This window comes from Ursus americanus, chromosome 19 (assembly GCF_024610735.1).
Source record: "Ursus americanus isolate L20-20 chromosome 19, mUrsAme1.1.p, whole genome shotgun sequence".
NCBI classification, from domain to species: domain Eukaryota; kingdom Metazoa; phylum Chordata; class Mammalia; order Carnivora; family Ursidae; genus Ursus; species Ursus americanus.
Genome location: NC_142145.1, coordinates 50,558,411 through 50,579,218, shown reverse-complemented (window position 1 = coordinate 50,579,218; position 20,808 = coordinate 50,558,411). Strand labels below are relative to the sequence as shown.

General features: G+C 43.7%; 1 protein-coding gene across 3 annotated transcripts in view; it reads left to right on the top strand.

Moving 5' to 3' along the window:
• The window catches only part of LPIN2 (lipin 2), an 83,449-nt gene extending 63,574 nt beyond the window's left edge, over positions 1–19,875 (top strand). For 2 of the 3 annotated variants that reach the window (XM_045781909.2, XM_045781907.2), the window contains exons 7-20: positions 255–627; positions 3,686–3,785; positions 6,687–6,874; positions 8,726–8,819; positions 9,238–9,307; positions 10,055–10,144; positions 10,898–10,980; positions 12,025–12,169; positions 13,070–13,218; positions 13,771–13,857; positions 14,957–15,109; positions 15,491–15,605; positions 16,277–16,380; positions 16,708–19,875. In XM_045781909.2, coding sequence (XP_045637865.1) covers positions 255–627; positions 3,686–3,785; positions 6,687–6,874; positions 8,726–8,819; positions 9,238–9,307; positions 10,055–10,144; positions 10,898–10,980; positions 12,025–12,169; positions 13,070–13,218; positions 13,771–13,857; positions 14,957–15,109; positions 15,491–15,605; positions 16,277–16,380; positions 16,708–16,852 — 1,896 coding nt within the window. In that variant the 3' untranslated portion in view covers positions 16,853–19,875. The remainder of the gene's footprint in view (positions 1–254; positions 628–3,685; positions 3,786–6,686; positions 6,875–8,725; positions 8,820–9,237; positions 9,308–10,054; positions 10,145–10,897; positions 10,981–12,024; positions 12,170–13,069; positions 13,219–13,770; positions 13,858–14,956; positions 15,110–15,490; positions 15,606–16,276; positions 16,381–16,707) is intronic. The other variant, XM_045781908.2, reaches the window with a different exon arrangement.
• The last annotated feature ends 933 nt before the right edge of the window (positions 19,876–20,808 follow it).

Here is a 20,808-nt window from a genome sequence, read left to right as displayed (position 1 = left end):
CTCCGGTGTTTAACTCTTCATAGTATAGCAGTTTGAAATAGAACTCTTTTGTAAGTATCATGATACTGAACAAAATGCAGTGATAAGTTTTTCCCACTTCTTAAGTATGAATTATCTCACACATACAAAATCATATGTTTACCAAATGTGCTAAGTTATAAATAAAAGGAATACATTTACCTGCCTCCAGCTTAAGAAATAGATTTTAATAAATACCTTTGAAGGTAGTTTAATTTTTTAAAACTTTTTTTTAGGTCAGCAAAAGAGAGAGATCTGACCATCATCCTAGGACAGCTACAATTACACCTTCAGAAAATACCCATTTTCGGGTAATTCCCAGTGAGGACAACCTCATAAGTGAAGTTGAAAAAGATGCTTCCATGGGAGAAACAGTCTGTACCATAGTAAAACCGAAACCCAGAGCCCTGTGTAAGCAGATGAGCAGTGCAACTTCCGCTGCAGAACTTCTCGAACCTCCCCCAGAGCCACCTCAGATTTCATCTATGTTAGATGCAGACCACCTTCCTAACACGTCATTAGTGGAGGCCCCCTCAGAATCAAAACCTGCAGTGAAAGTAGACTCACCATCAAAGAAGAAAGGTAATCATCTGTTTGATTTGGCATCAGGTACTGTAAATTTAAATGATAAGTGATGTTAGTGTTTCAAATGATATGTGATGGCTGCTTTTGTATCTGGACTCCCTGACCAGGACCTGGCACACACTGCTCGGATCGCGTGTTTAACGCGGCTTCCCACTGCACTGCAGTTTCCACTCTGCTCTCTCCCGACTACTCCTCAGTACACCCTAGGGAGGCATTATTTTTAAAAAATTAGCATGTTCAAATCAGTTAATGCATAAAATTAACCATTTTATTGACAAAGTATGCCAATGAAGTGAAGTGGAATCCCCAAGAAATTTTATATTCAAAAAGTTGGATGAGAGAAAAATGTTTCCACCAGAAACATCTGGTTAGTTGAGGCCAAATTAAGTACTTTTTTCCCCAGTAACATGGGATATAAATAAATGTACACTTATTATTAGTATGTGTTCTCTTCTTTCATTGATTATTGCCATCTAAAACATAAAAGGTTGGGTGCAACTCTTGGCCCAACAGCTCTCTCTCACTTTTCGAATACAAGTTTAATAAGTCAGAACATTCTTACTATTTAAAAATACAAAGTTGCCCGTTGACACTTTTTAGTACAGTAAGAGCCAGAGCATACTCACTGTCTGAACACTGGCCTGGGACCCTATTTTTTTAGGGACGTAAAACCTTATCTGAAAATTGAAAATACACCAAAGGTTAAATAATCACAAACTGACTTTTAATAAATAACCACTACAGGTATGGACCTTCAGAGTCACTTGGAAATAACTTATTTAGTCAATCAAGAGAAAGACATACACATGATTTCAGTCTCATGTGGCGTTTAAGAAACAAAACAGATGAACATAGGGGAAGGGAAGGAAAAATAAGGCGAAAACAGAGGGAGACAAACCATAAGAGACTCTTAACTATAGGAAATAAACAGTGTTGCTGGAGAGGAAGTGGGTGGGGGATGGGGTGACTGGGTGATGGGCATTAAGGAGGGCGCTTGATGGAATGAGCACTGGGTGTTACATGCAACTCATGTGGATCACTAAATTCTGCCTCTGAAACTAACAATACACTGTATGTTAATTAAATTGAATTTCAGTTTAAAAAAAGAACTTATTTATAATAAAAGAATTTGACTGTCGAGGGTGTTTGTGGCCAAATGAGATCATCCAGCTGATGACCCAGCTTAACTTGGTACCTGCTCTTTATAGCGCAGCACCTTTTCCGCCAAAGGCCCATAACCATGTGTTCCGCTCTGAGAACTGGTAAGGAGGAAAATCCAGTTTTCAGGGTCAATGTTTTTAGTCTAGAAAATAATGACCCCTGTTCCTACCACGTGGTGACCGCTGGGGGCAATGATGATCCCTATTCTTAGCACGTAGTGTAGAACTGACCAGATAGGAACACTGAGTGATTTCTACTGTTCATTTGGCCTCATTCTTTCTCCCCCCAGCTTTTTATTATGAAATTTTAGACATATTTGCTGTCTTCCTCTCTTTCTCCACTCACACAGATAGTTTTTTTATTGTTCGAAACCATTTGAAAACCGTTCGCAAGCATTATGACATTTCACCTTCAAGTACTGTAAGATACACCTTCGAAGAATAAGAACGTTGTCTGCACAACCATAGGACCATTGTCATCTGGAAGAATTCATACTGTTTCCCCACATGTGCCAAGAAAAGCTTTTTAGCTGGGTTTTTTCCTCCCCCAAACCAAGATCTCATTAAGGCTCACATGTTGCATTTGGTTCTTGAGTTTAACCTTTTTTTAATTTAGAACAGCCCTGCCCACACACATACTCCCTCACTCTCCTGTACACACACCAGTGCACCTCTTTTCTTTTCATGATACTGACCTTTTCCAGAGCCCAGCCAATTCTCTGGTATGCTTTCTCACATTCTGGATGTATCTGGTAGTTTTTTTTTTTTCTTCAAGGTGCCATCCCCGTGTTTCCTTAAACTGGAGGTTGGCTCTAGAACAACACTGCGCAATAGATATGCAGTGTGAGCTGCATATGTCACTTTAAATCTTTAAAAAAAAAAAAGGTGAAATTAAGTTTTGTAATATATTCTGAGCTAATCAGTCTAAACTATTACAATTTTAACCTGTAATCAGTATAAAAGTTGAGATATTTTAGATTTTTTATAGTAAATCTTAGAAATCTGGTGTGTGTTTTACACATTTTTTAACACATTTTATACACCTCACTTCAGACTCAGACACTGGTAGCCTACTATGGTGGGCAGTGCAGGTCTAGAGGCTTAGTTAGATTTGGGTTCAACATTGTTTATTTTTTGAATTGAAGATTACCTCTGGGGTATATTGAGTATTTTATATAGTGTCTCATAATGTCCCACTACTAGTGATTCTAAATGTGACCACTTGTTTAAGGTGTTGTCTGCCAGATTTATCCATTTTAAAGGGTATTTGTCCTTTTGCAATCAGAAGGTAATGCTTGGTGATACTTTGGCACCATGTGACTGTCCTGTGTCTAGCAACCCTTCCCTTACAGTTTTAGAATAATGACCTCTTTCTCAGTGCCAGTGATTTCATCCAGTTCAGTTATGCTTATTCATATTCTTAAGAAAACTTTATCATGATATCTAATGATTCAGGGGCTAGGATTATTCATGTAACAGCACATGAAAGAAGTTAGCGTGTGTTTATTGTGTGATTGTTATGTGTGTAACCCCGAATTTCTCTTTCATTGGCATGGATGCTTGAGAACCAACACAAGGGAAAGGTTAATTGACACCTTTAAAAATAAAATGCAAGTTGGTTCGCCGGGGTGGTTCGGTCAGTTAGGCGTCTGCCTTCTGCTTAGGTCATGGTCCCGGAGTCCTGGCATCAAGCTCCACGTCGGGCTCCCTGCTCAGCGGGGGAGGCTGCTTCTCCTTCTCTCCTCATGTTCTCTTTCTCTTGCTCATTCTCTCTCTCAAATAGATAAAGAAGATCTTTAAAAATAAAATGCGGTTTGAATCATGGTTGGTCTTACTGTTTGTAAACCTTTGTTTTCTTGAAGAGTTGTAAATGAAGAACAGCTGAAGTTCTTATGTCTGATGCATTTTTCTTATGAAAATAGGTGTCCACAAGAGAAGCCAGCACCAGGGGCCTGACGATATTTACCTGGATGACTTAAAGGCTCTAGAACCTGAAGTTGCAGCCCTCTATTTCCCTAAGAGGTAGTGTATTTCTTAGATGTTGAAGGGTGAATAGCTGTGAAATACAGTGGCTGTTTCTAAAGCAAAACATTCTGAGAGAAAGGAGCAAGGTTATGGTGAGGACAATGGCTTCAGATTTTGGGAAATTCAGAAATTGTGTGTTGTTTGGACTGTAGTGATTTGAAACCAATAATTTACCTATTTGTAAAGAAATTTTCAGTATAATGAGAAGAGGTATACTAGTTAAACCTCTGTAACGATATGCCAATGGTTATGCTTTCATATTAGCAAATCTTAACGGTCATTATGCAAACTCAACATGCTTGGGAAAGTTCATTAGCATTATTTCATTTATTACGTGTTTTTTGTTTCTTAAGATTTCATTTATTATGTGTTTTAAAGGTAATATATCTTCATTCAAAAACATTTTACAAAGAATGCCTTTACTCCTTCAGTGAGTCTGAGCTCCCAGGCTTTTTCTGAACTTGGGCTGGGCCCAGTGAGACACTATTCTATCTTGTCTGTGTGCCCCACATTTTCTCTCTCTCCCCATTTGTCACCCCCGCCCCTCAAAATTTTCCCCTTTGAATAACTCTAAAACTTCATATGCAGTGTATTTGTACTGTTTTCCTAAGTTCATTTCCATCCTTAGGGAAATTCCATTATAAGACTCTGTGATTATAAAAAGCAGTTTACTTTTTCCCCACAGAAGGTATGGTTTGAATATACTGAGCTATAGGCACACATAATTCAGCACTTACAAATACATTATTGAAAAATATATTCTACTAAATTTTTATTTAAAATGGAAAGATGTGGTTGATATGATATTTAAAATTTTTAATAGATATTTTTGGAAGGTCCTTAAAACTCTTTCCTAGCTCTCTGCCCTAAATTTGTCTTAAAATATCTTCTTCACATTAAGTAATAGTTGGGTTTTAAGGTGAAAGAACTGGAAGTGCTCCATTTTTTTTTTAAACAATAAAGTTAAAATGTAAGCTTAGAATTATCATTTTATCTCACAGTCCTTATTTATTGATATTCCAAGGATTGATTTCTTAGTTTCCCTTTTTAAAAAATGGGGAGAAGTTGATTAAAAAAGGAGGAGAGTAAATGCAATGGCACCTTACTATGCTGTATTGTAATTTGACTGCCTGAAGTCATTGCCCATTCACCAGGTTAGCTTATTCCTTCAAGGACAAATTATTTTTTCGAGACATTTCATAAATACTTAAAGGTAGTGAGACTAATGTAATGCTTATAAGCTTTTGGTTTGTTAATTGTCATGATCTTGAGTTAAGTATTCAGTATTTGTAATTATAGCTAAACATTAATGTAAATCATATCACTTTTGTATTTTTGGCAATATGTAGAGTCAGATGGCATCCTCCATGTATTTAGAGGTTAGATTGGTTAGAATAACACCAGCCGCCTTGACAAAAAGCAGGACCTCAGTGGCTTACCATAATAGAAGTTTATTTCTTGTTCATGTGATACTCCAGTGCTCGTGTTTGGTGCCAGACGCCTTACACCCAGGGATTCACGGGCACAAGCTTTTCTTCCATCTCGAGGCTCCACCATTCCCTTAGGGCCTCCATAGGGAAAAGAGAAAGGCTCACACAGAGTTTTCAGGAGCCAGGCTTGGGAAGGGCACAGCACACCCCTTTTGTCCACATCTAAAAACTCGGTCATATGGTCACTCGGCCACATCTGACTACAAGGAGACCTAGCCGTGGGCTCAGGAGAAGGCAGAAACATCAGTCTTTGTGTTGACAGTCTTGACGCCAACATAACAGGTTTTGCTGCTTTACGTCGGCTTTGGCTTTTTCACCATTTCCAGTGAGAAGAACGTTCCGTTGATCTAATTAATCTCAATATTGTGGTCTGGGTGTGCACTGCTATTAAGAAAGAAAATTTCCAGAAACCTCAGTCTTTTGTTGGTTCAAATGCAAAACGTCGTAGCTTTGGAAAACTGCTTTCTATTTATGGCCTAGCCATACTCTGCTGCCACCTACTGCTCAGATTTGAGAGTTTTTTTCTAAGGATCAGAAAACTTCACTGGGTCGCATACATTAAGTATATTGGCTTTTTGATAAAAGAATTTGAAACTTGTAGAACAGTTTCTCAGTGTGGCATTAAATGTCCATTCAAAGAGTGTGGGGCAGTAAACATTCATGAATAAGAAACTTAAGGTACCATTTCCTTGTTCCTTTTCACTCAGATTTATGCTCCATTACAAAAATTTCCCTCAGGATCATCTTCTAAAACCTGGCTTCCATGCCTTTACCGTCTAGAAAAATGAAAATACTGAATAACTTCAACTTTAGTCCTGAACCTCCCTAGTGTAAGAATAGCTTATTTCTAGTTTTTTTCTCAAAATCTTTGTTTCAAGGTGGGTCTACCCTCCTAAGAATTTTCTCTTGCTTAATCTCTTTGTTCTGTTTTGCCAAGTAACATGAATTTAGAAAAGCCTGGACAGCTCTGAACTATAGTAATTTTCTACAGGATGTATATAGCACCGCAGCTTTTTCTAGGAAGTTAGAATCAAAGGTTTTCAAACATCAGATTTTTCTTAATTACTCTGTCATTTTCATCATGGAAATGTAAATAAATGGTTATAACTCTTTTACTCCTTTAATTAAAATCAGAAAGGCTGTAGTTGAAAAGTTTGTCTTACTGAGAAAGTGTGGTGATTTTTGCGACATATTTACTGTATTCGTAGTTAATTCCTCGGCAGTGCTGTTAGGTCATTTTTAATGTCATTTATGATAGGATTCTAAACTCTCCCTAAGAAAATCTGTGTCTGTAGGTCTGTTCGTTTTTTAAGGGGGGCTATGTTACTTGGTTCAAGCCCCTTAGTAAGCTAGGAATACAAAGAAGTTGCAATAAGGCAAATCTTTTCTCCCCATCCGCTGCCCACAGTGAATCGGACCCCGGCTCCCGGCAGTGGCCTGAGTCTGACACACTCTCTGGCTCCCAGTCCCCACAGTCCGTGGGAAGTGCGGCTGCAGATAGCGGCACCGAGTGCCTCTCAGATTCTGCCATGGACTTGCCCGATGTCACCCTCTCCCTTTGTGGGGGTCTCAGTGAGAACGGAGAAATTTCCAGAGGTATGTTGAGCAGTTACGCCTTGTTTTCACTGGAGAAAGCAGCCTGGTCATCACTTGATAGAAAACCTGCTGGTTAGCCACCTCAGGGTATTAAAATCTTTAATAACCTTGTGCAGGTAACCGGTATCTCCCTTTAATGTCAGACCTTTAGCCTCTCATTTAAGGTACCTCGTATGGGTGGACCTTACAAATAAATGGTTTGGGTGAGTGAGAGTGCCTTGCAGGCGCTCATTTCACTTGAAGAGGGAGAATTCTCGGGCTGCCCTGTTTGCAGAAAGGCCAGGGTCAGCTCACACTGTGTCCATTTTCTCATCTGTGAAGTTGAAGTGTGTGTGGACTGGGGTCTGGCTGCCCTCCTGGAAAGCGCTGGGCCTGAGACATGAGAGTAGGGCCTGAAGTTGTGGAAAATTAATTGTCCATTGAGGAAATAGTCTTTCTAGCAAAAAGTAGAAGAGGTTACTTTCTGTCTCAGACTTGAGACTTGGCCCTGGAAGTACAGTTGCTCCAGAGAAATGAAGGGTCTTCAGCAGAGCCAATTCAGATGGCTCTGGGGTAGGTCGAGCAGTCGTGTGTATCTTTCCCAAGTTCTTTGGCCTTTCTGGCTTTACCTTCCTTTGTAAACTAAATTTTTCATGTTTTCTCAGTTTGGCTGCTGGCCCCTGATTGATTTTCCTCTAAGGAAAGATTTTCCTTCCACTACTAGTATCATCTTTTGTCTTCTCTCCCCCCTCAGAGCCTCTGAAGTCCTGTGTTTGGCCGACTGGGTGCCCTGAGCATTACAGTTGTGCTTTGTTGAATCTTTCTCTTTTTAAAGGTCACAGGGTGCTCATTATGCCTCTTTCTTCTCCATCTCTTAATTCTATTTGTTTTATTATTTGCAAGAAATTAAAAATAGCTCTTAATCCTCATAAGCCTTCACTTTAAATATTATAGGTGGGGGTGGAATGGAAAATACACAATTATATAAAACTGTAAAATTTATACTTAAAAACAGTCTGGGTAACTTAGGTAGAACTTGTTATTGGAGAAGGCGGAAATGGCAAGTAAAAGTAATTAACATACCCATCACCAAGGCGTTTGGTCCTGGTGAGAAAATTCCGTTCGTCTAGATCTACTGGAGTGTGGGTCAGGAACAGAGCACACAAAATTCATGCAGAATTCTTGTTCATTTCCCAAGAACTTGGGATTCATTTCTTGACGGACCTTAAACCAAATTCTGGTGTGTGTTTTTTATTTTTTTCCTCCAAGCAGTTGTAAAATGTTTTGTTTTTCTAATGTAGCATGCACTTAAAGCTGTAAGATCCCCATGAATATTCCCTAATTATGCAATTGCCGGCCAGTACAGTTTGTCTGTGTTAAGAACGAAACTGGAGTTTTCGTTAGTTCTGGTAGTGTGTGTGTGTGTGTGTGTGTGTGTGTGTGTGTGTGTGCGCGCGCGCGCGCGTGCGCGCCTTTGTGTCTTCCTCTCTCTCTCTCCTCCCTCCTCCCTCCCCCCTCCCCCCTTCCCCCCCTTCCTCCCTCCGGCCACATCTGTAATCTATTTTCCTAAAAGTCTCTGGCCTATCCCTCCTGTATTTTTTTTTGTTGTTGTGGGTTTTTTGGATTTTTTTGTTGTTTTTTTTTTAACTGTGGGAGGAGTGGTGGATGGAAGAGGAGAAGGATAGAAAAGGAAGTGTTCTTTCTTGTTCTGGATTTTTAAAAAAAGTGATATTTTGCTTTTGATGAATGTAAAAAAAAATTTTTTTTTTAAGGACTCATTCTGTAGTTCCTTTAATGTAGAGTATTGTGATAAACTCATTTAGGAATTTATGTAATCTCTAACCAAAGGATCATTATTATTTTACATTGCAGAAAAATTCATGGAGCATATCATTACTTATCATGAATTTGCAGAGAACCCTGGGCTTATAGACAATCCTAACCTTGTAATACGGATATATAACCGGTAAATACTCCTGCTTTTGTAATTGTTACATACTTTTGCAGAATTTTTTTCAAAGTACTCTTTTGAACTGTTATACTTTTCTTGCCATAAGATGTGCCATCTGCTGTAAACGAGCTAGTGGGCAGTGATTTTGAAGTGAAAGGGAAGCCTCAGCCTTATTTTTCAGTGAAGCATTGAAATGTTATTCTGTCTTAGACATTCTGCTGCATTTCTGCTCAGAGAAGTTTGGCTTGAAGCAAAGGTCATTCATGTGACAAAAAATTTAGCTGATCATCTCTTCACTGAAAAGAATAAGGAATGTTATGTTGTTTCTACGCCCATCATCTTTTTTCTCTCCGTTCCTCTCTTCCCCATTCTCTGCTCTCTCGCTCTCTCCCTTCTCTGTGTAATGGTTTTGCACAATTTTTATTTCACACAGTTACTATAACTGGGCTTTGGCTGCTCCCATGATCCTTAGCTTGCAAGTATTCCAGAAGAGTCTGCCGAAGGTGAGATGATCCACCATTTCTTTTCCTTTTTAAAAGTATATATAGCATACAATACTTAGAAACATCCTTATGTGCACATTTCTAAACTGGGTACTATTCAAAGTTTTGTTTAAAATTAATGTTAGAGAAGATCCAAAGAGTTCGGTGTGCCCACTCAAATGATCTCATGCCCAAAATCTAGGAAATTTGCTGGGCTGCCATATCTTTGTCATTTTTATTAGATATTTATACTGGTTTCTGACTGGGTATAAAAGTTGAGAGATTTTATTATTTGTTAGCTAAATACAGAATGAATGAAAAAAATAATTCCTCATTAATATGGAAAGAAGCAGCAAGAAGAGAGTGATGTGGCTACCAGAAGTGTGAGATCAGTGTGATTGGGTCAGATTGTGGCTAATGAGCCTACTCTGTAGAACCTGAAGGTTCTAAATCTATCAGCCTACTTGGTCCTTATAACTCGTAAGAACATGTTTTCCGAGAGTAGAGAGATGAGAGCAGCCCACCTGGCAGCCCCGCCCCCCCATAGCCAGACCACCCAGTCTTCTACCACAGAACCGCCACAAAGCTGCGCCACCACAAAAGAGGACTGCCTGCCTTTCAGAGGTGTTACAGACTAGAGGACTGGGGGAGGCGTGAGAGTGTTGCTCACATTCCGTAGTAAGGCACCGTCCCACAGGCTGACGTTAGAAAGTAGTGGGTCTTTGTGATAGGCAGATGGCTAGACTGACCCACGTTGATTGTTTCCAGGCCACAGTCGAGTCCTGGGTCAAAGATAAGATGCCAAAGAAGTCTGGTCGCTGGTGGTTTTGGCGTAAGAGAGAAAGCATGACCAAACAGGTAACTGACCTGGAGGAGGTAATTTTTTCCCATGGACTGAAAAGAAGTGAATCTTTGATTTATTCAGAAAACCACTTTGCCAAGCATAAGAAAGTCAATTCGGGCTATATGATACTGTCTTAACAATAATAAAGTCCCCACTGTTGAACACGTAGATGTGAAGTACTGTGCTAGATGCTTTATTTTACCTTTCACCTTCACTGCAGCCCGATGGTACAGATGTTTGAGCTCCCACTTTACAGGTAAAGAAACTGGGCCGCAAAGAGGTGAAGTAGCTTGACCACACAGAATTGGGGAGGAATGGAGTGAGGGTTTGGTCATGAGTCCAACTCCAAAGCCTGTGCTCTTTCCGCTTTGTTCACTACGTTACCTTCCAGATGGAAGTAAGAGTGTGGGGAGGAGACAGAGGTGGCAGTGGCATCCGTAACTTCAGTAACTTCTCTTCTGGAGTCCTGGCGTCCCTAGAGCAGACCTAATGAGTGTGGGACAGGTGTATTGTATTCTGTGGCTTGAAATAATGCCCTTTTAAAGTTTTTACTTGTGGCTTTGTAGTGACAGCTTTTTGCATAGCAGAATATGACTTCTGTCTCAGATTTCTATCCTTTGGCTAGAGAAAGTCTGTTTCTTAAGCACTTTTAAGTTGTAGATTCAGAAAAACATTTTGCTCATTTCTGGAGATGGCTGGTGATAAATTTTTACCTGTCAGTTGCTGGGAGGGAAAAATTGCACATTGCCATTATTATCTTGTTTTAGCTGCCAGAGGCCAAGGAGGGGAAATCCGACGTGCCACCAACCAGTGACCTGGCATCGAGCGCAAAGGAGCCAGCCAGTGGCAGGTGGGGCGCCCTGTCCTTCCTCTGGGCTCAGAGCACTTGGGCTATTTAGCCATTGTATTCAAATTGATTTTGACAGTTTTGTTTAATTTTTAGTCAGAAATGTCTTTCTCTTGTGGACAGTCGTGACAGTAAATGGCCTGTTGGTGCTATTCAGTTAGCAGATGGTAACTTCTGCTTTTCTAAAAAAGATAATCAGCTCAGAGGAGTAAATATATCCGTCACTGCTTTTTAAATGTCTTGCTCCCATCCTGGAGCCATGGAATGAGATGCCTGTGAAATGGAGGCCTCTGGGAAGGGGATCTTGAGGAGCCTTAAGGTGTGCTGTCCCTGGTCCCTACCACCTGGCTGGCTCGGTTAGTAGAACGTGCAACTCTTGATCTCAGGGTCATGAGTTCCAGCCCTCCCACCCCCACTGTTGGGTATAGAGATCACTGAAAATTAAATTAAATTTTGAAAAAAATTCCAAAATTGGTGTGGGTCCATTTCATTTCTTAGCAGAAGCAGCACCCCTCTCGATATTTGGTTTGACTGCCCCTGAAAGGAGATGCCACCATGCACCCTCTTCTCATTCCTGCTGTTCTTGCCCCAACCAGATTCTTTCCTTCTCCTGCTCCAGATCTTTAATTCAGTAGTTGGTCTCAGCCTGAGCATTCATTTTCTTGCTCTTTGCCCTCTTTTCTTAAAGGGGTTATATCAAATCTTCTTTATTAGTTTTTAAAATCTGTGCAAGCAATTCTGTTTTCTGCAGTTTGCATCTTTTGAAGCATCCATATCTTTTCAGAAAGAGTCAGTCGACCTGGTAGCATTCAGTCATAGCAGAAAATAATCAGTCATGACCAGACTGTAACTGCTGGCTAGTCATGAGACCGAGGGGGAGGTTGGCCTTCTCACCTCATGATAGGAATACTCAGGAAACAGAGGGAACAACTCTTCCCATCCCTAGACTGGATTTAGGATCTCTTCATGATCCTAAATGGAAGAGCTCTTCTCAGTAAAATGTCCTGCTGCTGCTGCCTCTTGAGTAACTGGATTGCTGTTGAATAGGCCGGCTGAGGATGACTCATCGAGTGATGAGGGGTCACAGGAGCTCGAAGAGTCCATCAAAGTGGACCCTGTTCCCACAGAGCCCCCAAGCCATGGCAGCACAACCTCATATAAGAAGTCTCTTCGACTCTCTTCGGACCAGATTGTGAGTCCTATGTGATCTGTGTGGATCCAGTCAGCTCATTTTATTAACTGTTTAATCAGCCATGCTTACGCTTCTGTCCACGCTATCCTAAGCCCTACACACAGGACGGTGTGTGGTCATATAAACACACACACAGTAGGACAGCGTCTCCCTCCCCTGGGGACCACCTAGGGAACTTGGGATGTGGTTTCTTCCACCACCCCAGACCTCCCACTTCAGTTTCTGAGAATGAGCCAAGGGATCTGTATTTTTAACCTGTTTCCAGATGAATCTTTCCCAGCCAGCCCATCACTGGGCCATAGCTGTCTTTTAGGAGCCACAACAGAGAAACATTTTCTTATTTAGATGCAGTTTCCTCTTTCCTGTTTGTTTCCCACTCCTTTTCCCCTGTGTTCAGTTTGAAACGGTCTTGCTGTGCCCTAGGCAAGTCAGGTATGGGGGAATCAGAAAAATCTCTTAGACTTCCAGAACATGGTTCAGGCGGTGGCTCCCTCAGCTTCTTGTGAGTAAGCTTTGCGTGCAGCGCTGGGCTGGGTGCATGCCAGCGCAACAGAAACCATCCTGCCTTGAGCTGAGGCCCTGAAACACTGGTGGTGATTTTTGTAAATATTCAGACTCTGTTGTAAACTTTTCAGCTGATTTTTTCCCTTTTATCACAGTACTCTTATTTCTGTTTCTTGTACATCTCCCTACACAAACGCACACACACGCACACACTTAGGTATTTTAGAGATTAGGATCCTTTTTCACTTAACATTATATCTTAGCAATCTCTCAATGGCTACATATTATTGGAAACTGACTTTTAATTGTTGCATGTAATTCCATCAAAGTGATATACCATTAATTTTCAAAATTATCCCTCTATGATTTTCTTTATTCTTTTATTTTTCATAAAAGGCAAAACTGAAGCTCCAAGATGGCCCAAATGATGTTGTGTTTAGTATTACAACCCAGTATCAAGGTACCTGCCGCTGTGCAGGAACCATTTACCTGTGGAACTGGAATGACAAGGTCATCATTTCTGATATTGATGGAACGATAACAAAGTAAGCACGAGCCCATGGTGGATGGCAGCGGGCAAGGCGCAGGCCCCCTTGCAGTGGGGGGTGGGATCAAGGGTTGCCTCCTTGGCCACCATCAGGAAGTTTTTAAAACTCTCTGCACTAAGACTTGCATGCCAAGGTCACACGTGGTCACACGCAGGGTCATTCTGTGGATGGAGAAGATGGGTGGAATCCTACAAATAAACATTGAAGATATTGTTTCGAAAGAGTAGTTATTTGGTCTCCAAGTTCTGGCCTTAAAATTTTTAAAAGTAAGCAGGTGTTGTGATTAGGGAGGGGGGGAAAAAGATGTGTGGTTGTAACTTATCTCTGAAAATGAACATCTGGCTTCTACTTTTAGAAGTTCCTTGGTGGGTGGGTGTGCAGGGGATTGCCTCACTGTCGCACAAGCCATGAGAAAGTTGCCCTTGTAGATTAGATTGTCCCCCGACCCTGCCTCTACCCTATGGTTTTTAGCAGCTGGTATTTAAATGGGGAAACACTTGGCTTTACGTGCTTTGTTCCCGATACTTTTTCCTATTTCTGCCCTCTCAGGTCTGATGCTTTGGGGCAGATTCTTCCACAGCTGGGTAAAGACTGGACTCATCAGGGTATAGCAAAGCTCTACCACTCCATCAACGAGTAGGTGTCCCGTCCCACGCGTCTATGTGCTTGCGTAGCCTCACACGAAGAAAAGCTTCAGGCACCTTTTGTGGAACATGAGCTGTGTGCTGGGTGTTGTGTTATGTGTCTCGGCGTCTCTTCGCTGCTGCCCGGTGCTGAGAGCTGTAGGCGCTGCCCGTGTCTCTAGTTCTAGCTGTCCTGGGGGGGAGAAGGGGGTTTTGCTTTAATTTAACAGGAGAGCCAATTTCCATTTTTGATTTATTGGGTTTTTTTGTTTTTTGGGTTTTTTTAAAATCTGATTTCACTGAGTAGGTAATGCATGCATGGGGGAAACACCCATGTGGTCCTGTTGGGGCAACAGAGAAAACAGTGCTGTGGCCTTTGTGGACCATAATGCATATAAGTTAAATTGATTGAAACTCAGTGTCTTAAGCATTAGTTGAGAATGGCATAATAGGAAAATTGTATGCCTTTTACCCAGGTGTGGTTTTGCTCCTTGTCTTACAGAATGATTTGCATTCTACAAATTGTCTTTATAAATTAGTTCCTTTGCATCTTTCCTTTATGGCAGATAATTTAAAGATAGTCCAAGATTTTTGTTCTGTAATCTGACTTTCATGGACTAGATGCTGAAGATATATCAGTACTTAAAAATTTAACAAATGCCTGGTTGCATATACCTCCGTTTTTTTCCCCATGGTGTTTTCCATGGAAAATTTGGGATCCTTATAATCGTAACTGCTTTCCTTATTAAATTCAAGAATTTGATTTTCGCAGTAAATGAAAGGAACTGTATTTGAATCTTCTAAAAGAATAGTGCTGCTTTGGGGCGCCTGGGTGGCGCAGTCGGTGAAGCATCCACCTTCGGCTCAGGTCACGATCCCAGGGTCCTGGGATGGAGCCCTGTGTCAGGCTCCCTGCTCAGCGGGGCGTCTGCTTCTCCCTCTCTCCGCCTGCTCGTGTGCACGTGCATGCTCACTTCTTCCCTCCCTCTCCCTCCCTCCCAAATTGATTAAAAATCTTTAAAAAATGAAATGTCAAAAAAAGAGTAGTGTTTAAAAAAAAAAAAACAACTTTGACCAAAGAATGCTTCTAAACAGGACATGCTCTCTTTCAGGAACGGCTACAAGTTTCTGTACTGCTCTGCTCGTGCCATCGGCATGGCTGACATGACCCGTGGCTACCTGCACTGGGTCAATGACAAGGGCACAATCTTGCCTCGGGGCCCTCTGATGTTGTCCCCCAGCAGCTTGTTCTCTGCCTTCCACAGGTACCTCTCCTGTGTGCACGCACATGCGTGCCCACGCACATGAATGGTGGGGAGGGGGAAGTCAGACTCATTGTAAGGGTTTGTATCTGATTCCGAGCTTCTGCATCTCTTGGTTCTTGGGCTCCCCCAGAGCCTTTAACTCTGAGCTCACCCAGTTTATGTCCGACACCGTCCAAAAAAGTCAAGCTGTCAGGTTTTCTCCTTCCCTAAACTGCCTCACTCAGAATCTTAGTCTTTCTTGACTGGCACAGAAGAGAGAGAGATACCAGTTAAAAGGCTTTCAGAAATGATTGTAAGCACTGAAGTCTTTCAGGACCACACACCAGGGAAAACTACCATTTCGAATTTGGTCATTGACTTTGTTTTTTTGTTTTGGCCTAGGGAAGTGATAGAAAAGAAGCCAGAGAAGTTTAAAATTGAATGTCTAAATGATATCAAGAATCTGTTTGCCCCATCTAAGCAGCCCTTCTATGCTGCCTTTGGAAACCGTCCAAATGTAAGTGTCTCTTCTGGGCTACACATTTCTGATGTGGGTAAAGTTCAGAGGAGTATATTTTTTAGGGTACAGCCACATCATGATTCTCAAACCAGTTGTATAAGCAAAATAAATGTTCTGCTCAGTGGGTTTTCATTTTCTCTGCTCCAAATTTCTGCAGTTGGGGAGGTCCTGTAGGTGGACATCTGCCCTAGGGTTTTGGTGTATGAGAAAGGGCACTTCGTCTTTGTTTCTGTGGCTTTGCTTCCATCTCCTCGGGTAGTTATGACTCATGTTCTAAGTGGTTCTAAGCCGTGCCCTCGGATCCACCCCAGAGAGCGCTCAGCCTTCCCTAATGCTTCCCAGCCTCTCCGCAAGATGGGGCCTCTGGTTCCAGGCTGCATAGGGTGTTGCTCTCCGGCCTCTGGCAGGCAGCGTGGCCCCGACTGCTCCCGGGCCCCTGGCTCTGCTTGGCGCCCCGTGTCCTGACTCTCTAGCGCCCTTGGGTTTGGCTCCCCACTCGGTTCGGGCTTGTCTGGAGCTCAGCTTCGGGGCAGAGCACACTGCACCAGTTCCACGTGTTGCCGTCCACCGTCGCCTGCTTGTGCCATTCTTCTGGCTCGTGAGGAGCCAGAGAAGCATCTCTCAATTTCTTCTCTTGTAATCACCCTATTTAATGTTTTCTTGTCCAGGATGTCTATGCTTACACACAAGTAGGAGTTCCAGACTGCAGAATCTTCACCGTGAACCCCAAGGGTGAATTAATACAAGAAAGGACCAAAGGAAACAAGTCCTCGTAAGTGTGTTCCTGTCTCAGCCCACCGCCCGCAGCCAGGGGTGATGCTGGGGACAGAGTCTGAGGAGCAGGCCCCACTTGAAATAGCAGGACTGTATCTGCCTTTTGGAGGCTTTCCTCTTTGCCTGGCTGTTTACTTCTCTGTAATAGCATCTGTATAGGATCGCTGACGATCCTAGACTCTGAAGAGGAGGGCTGTGCCCCGGGACGGGATGGACGCCTTGCTCTGAGGCCTCTCAGTAACCAGCTTCACAGCATACAGTCCTGGGCTCTGATGTCACTTCAGAGTGACAGTTTGTGCTTTTCTTCCCCACCTCCTTCTCCTAGGTATCACAGACTGAGTGAGCTCGTGGAGCATGTGTTCCCGCTTCTCAACAAGGAACAGAATTCCGCCTTTCCCTGCCCTGAGTTCAGCTCCTTCTGCTACTGGCGAGACCCGATCCCCAAAGTGGACCTGGATGACCTGGCGTGAAGCGGCACCTCCCGGGGAGATCCTCAGTCACTCGCCTCACAGCAAGGGAAGGTGACCCGCACTTCTGCTGGACAGAGGACACTGGGCTACCCTCCAAGCCACAGGTGCAGGACGAGACCCGTGTTGACAGCTGGGCACCAGCAGGCACCGGGAGAGCTCCTGGAGCTGGAACCGTTGTCCTCCTTCCCCTTCCCAGGCCTGGCAGGGTTGCTGCTCAGAGCCCTGGGCAGGCCGGCAGGCAGGGAGCTCCGAACTGTGGTTTGGAGGCCTGGGCTCGTATCACTGGTCGTCCTCATTCACGCGCTGTGTCAAGTGTGTGCTGGTGCTCCTTTAATTGAATAATTTAAAAGCAAGACGAGACGCTACATAAGAGGGGACCAAAACATGTATAAAGTAAAGTGTTATAATTTCCACTGGGCAGTTGAGAGTGTTTCTCTCTAAAACCAGGGCTTTTTTAGGGGATCAGGGTCCAGTGAGCTGCTACAGGTCCGGTTAGCAGCGTGGGTTCAAACCATCTGTGCACGTTTCTTCCGTGGGCTCTTCCTTCCCTGCCACCTGAAACAGGACATCTGCTTGGTGGGCTGCTCCAGGCAGGAGCCTGGACCACTGACCCCAGCTCCACAGACGTGGGCTTCTGGGGAAGAAAAGCTCCCTAGATATCACCTTCTCAACTGTGACTAGCCCCGTCAGTGTTGTCTTGGACCTGGTCAGGACAGACAGGTCTTGCTGGATGTGCTTGGTGCCTGTAAGAAGAGTACTTACGAACAGAAGTGGATTGGACAGCAAGCAACAGCTCTGTTTTCAGGGAGGCCTTAGAAATGCAGATATGCACTTGTGTCGGGTCCTGGAAGAGTCCTTTTCTCTGTCCCTCTGCCTGTAGCTCAGTCTCCCAGCCTGGTTGTAGTGAGTCAGGGTGGTCCGAGCAGACAGCCCCAGGAGAGGGTCTGCCCCATAAGCCCCTCCAGAGCTGAGAGCCTGGGTGTTGACGGTCACCCCAGTGTTAGAATCCAGAGGACTGTCGGAGAGGAGGCTTCCACGTGCACAAAGGCCTCGGCTGGGAGGGAAGCCGTCAGCCAGGTCCCGGAGCAGAGACCAGGAGCTGCAGATGCAGACGCCCGCTGTGGGAGGTTTCCGTGCCCACCTCCGCTTGCCTGGGACTTGGCTGCGGTGCTCTCCTCGCTCTTCTCTTTTTAGTTTGCGCCACCCAAGTAATACTGAGCTAAGATGGAGAAATGGGGGGGTGGTTTTTCTAGATTGGGGAGTTGGAAGTCCCTTTAGTTCGGCCATTTCTCTTTGTGCTGTGGATGCGCAGACCGTGGTAAAGCCCCCGAAGGCAGCTCTCGGTGGCAGGACTCGGAGGCCCGTGCTCCCAGAGGATGACTGACACGTGCTTCTTCCAGTGCAAACCTCCCCCTTCAGTAGTGCAGGGACTAATCGTCTAAAGAGTTTATTTACGTACAGTAGGTTAGGCAAACTAGGTTATGTTTTTAGGAAATTTTGCCCAGTTAGTGACTTAAAATCCTGGCAGAGCAGCGGGGCAGCTGGTGGCCTCTGAGACACCGTCAGTGTCCTTTCCACATTTGTTTTACAGTAAGAACATGAGCTTTCTGCACTGAACCTGAGCTTACTAGGGCTTCTCTGCACACGTGCGGTACAGGAAATCTTCTCGACCTTCTGTAGTCCTCTCTAGGTGGTCTTTAAAGAGTTTTTTGATTAGACATTTCCTTTTCCTTGATAAGCTCTTCTCTGTGGACACACGGGCCTTTGTGGAGGTCGGACCCAGGAGCCTGGGTCTCCCAGCCCTGTGCAGAGGGCGGCTGGCCTCTCTGTCCCCGTGTCCGTAAGCACTAGACTGTCGTTTTTTGTTGCTGCAGATTGATCCAGTGGGTACATTCGCTAAATAACGTGAATCTTTTTCCTTATTTAAAGGAGTCCCTCTTGCTGAAAGTAGATGATTACTATCACTATAGTGTTAAGAAAGTATTAAGTTTGTGCTGAAACCCATTGCCATTTAGTACAAATGACATTTGTTCTTTCTGTGAAAGAGAGTTACCCTCGAGTGTGTTTGTACACAGACCCTTCCAATGGTGAGTTCACAAGGAAGCGTTAGCCCCGTGCTGCTTTCCGTGATGGGCGGGATCACGGGGTGATTGCAAGCAGATTGGGCTTTTTGAAGTCATTCTCTTGGTTGTTCCACTGGTGAAATGGCCTTGGCCCCTTTCCCTCTCTCTGATTCAACCTGACGTGAGTATTTGCCTTGCTGCCCACGTGCTGAACCTTGTCTGGCTGTGGTGTTGACATCTGCGTCTCTGGCAGGCGGGCGGAAGGGCCCGTGTGGGCCCGGAGCATGCACACTTAGCCCCTGTGTGTGAGGACTGTGTTTGCTGTGCTTAAAACCATCTGCATAGTTTTCAACTGGAAAAAGAAAAAACTTACTAGTGCGATGTCCTAAAACGAAAGCTGCTAACGGTCACAGGGAGAACAGCTGAGGAACGACAGCTAGCTAACTGACCGGAAAGTGCCTGTGCCCTGGAGCGGGCACGTGGCCCTTCGGGACTGCGTTCTTGCAGGTGCAGGCAAGACCTTTAAGGACAGGTAGAAAGTAAATGCTCGAAAACAAACTCTTCCAGGGAATTCTAGCATCTTTTTATGTATCCTGTTGACTCTGGGAAGCCTTGTTTTCCTGTTTTAGAACATGCTGTGTTTAATGAAACCGGTTAAAAATTGAGTTTTTGTTAAAGTGCTCTTTCCAGGTGAAAACTACTTTTTTGGTTTGTTTTGAAGGTAAGAAGGGGGGGAGCTTCATTGTTTTAATTTAATAATTACATTTAGTCTGTGATGAAGTATTTGGTTATTAGCAATGCCACTAATAAGTTTTAAGTTGTCAGAAATTAATTGTAAACATCAGTACAGTCCGCTCAGTCATGGCAAAGACAGTTATCCTGAGAAAAATGGCTCCTATTTTGGTGCAGTGTTTGATGTTCAAAACAAGATGTTACAACAATAAACAAACGTAAACTGAACGCATTTGACTCCTTCCTTCAGAGGACATTTAAACCATATTCTCTGTATTCTTGCCAGAAAATGATAATTTCCATAAATTAGCATTTTGATCTTTGCTGACACTTAAATTCATCTACGGAAAGGACTTCTTTTTGGTGCTTATTTTTATAAAACCTGACTCCAAAAGTGAGGCTACACCCACAGGAACCAACCTCTTGCTTTGTGGGTTTCTGCCAGAGAATGATTCATTCATACGTATGTAGTTCGTGGTGTGTTCTCGCTGGCATCCTCTAGGCTGGGACCGCCCGCCCCGAGCCCTCAGCCCGTCAGGGGTCCCTCGAGAGGCCTGCTCAGAGCCTTTGCCACCCCACCTTTCATTAAACCTAACTCCCTCCAGGTGAGTACCGCTCAGCATTCTGATGTTTTCATCAGCCTAGGAGAGTCAGAGTGATCTTGAGTCAAAAACCACACCCCGCAAACTATGTAAATGAGTATCTTATCCCCTCAGATTCCAGCCTCTACCAGATGCAGCACGTGCTGGACTTGAATCCCAGAGCCCTCCTTGAGAGCCTACCTACCTTCAAGTACGGGAAAGCTTGTCATGTCCTGCTGCTTCGCCTTGACATGAGCACAGGGTGAGGGGACCAGGGGTCTTTGGGGGGTACATAGGGAATAGAAAGGATGCACTCAGAGGGAAGTTGACTAAAGGAGCCGGCTTCCAGTGCTTGGCCGTGGAGCAGCAAGGGCTTACCCCTGCAGCTCAGAAGAGTGGAGCCTGCCTTTTTCCTGCCCTTGATAGGACAGCGTAGGGGAAGAAGGAAACGTGTTCAGAAAGTCGGTGCGGATGTATGTGGAGGCATGTTGCAGATCTGCATGTGTGGATTGGGTCTGTCCCTCTGATCATGAACACTCCTTTCAAACCAGTTGTGAGAAACCACAGGAAAGAGGATAGG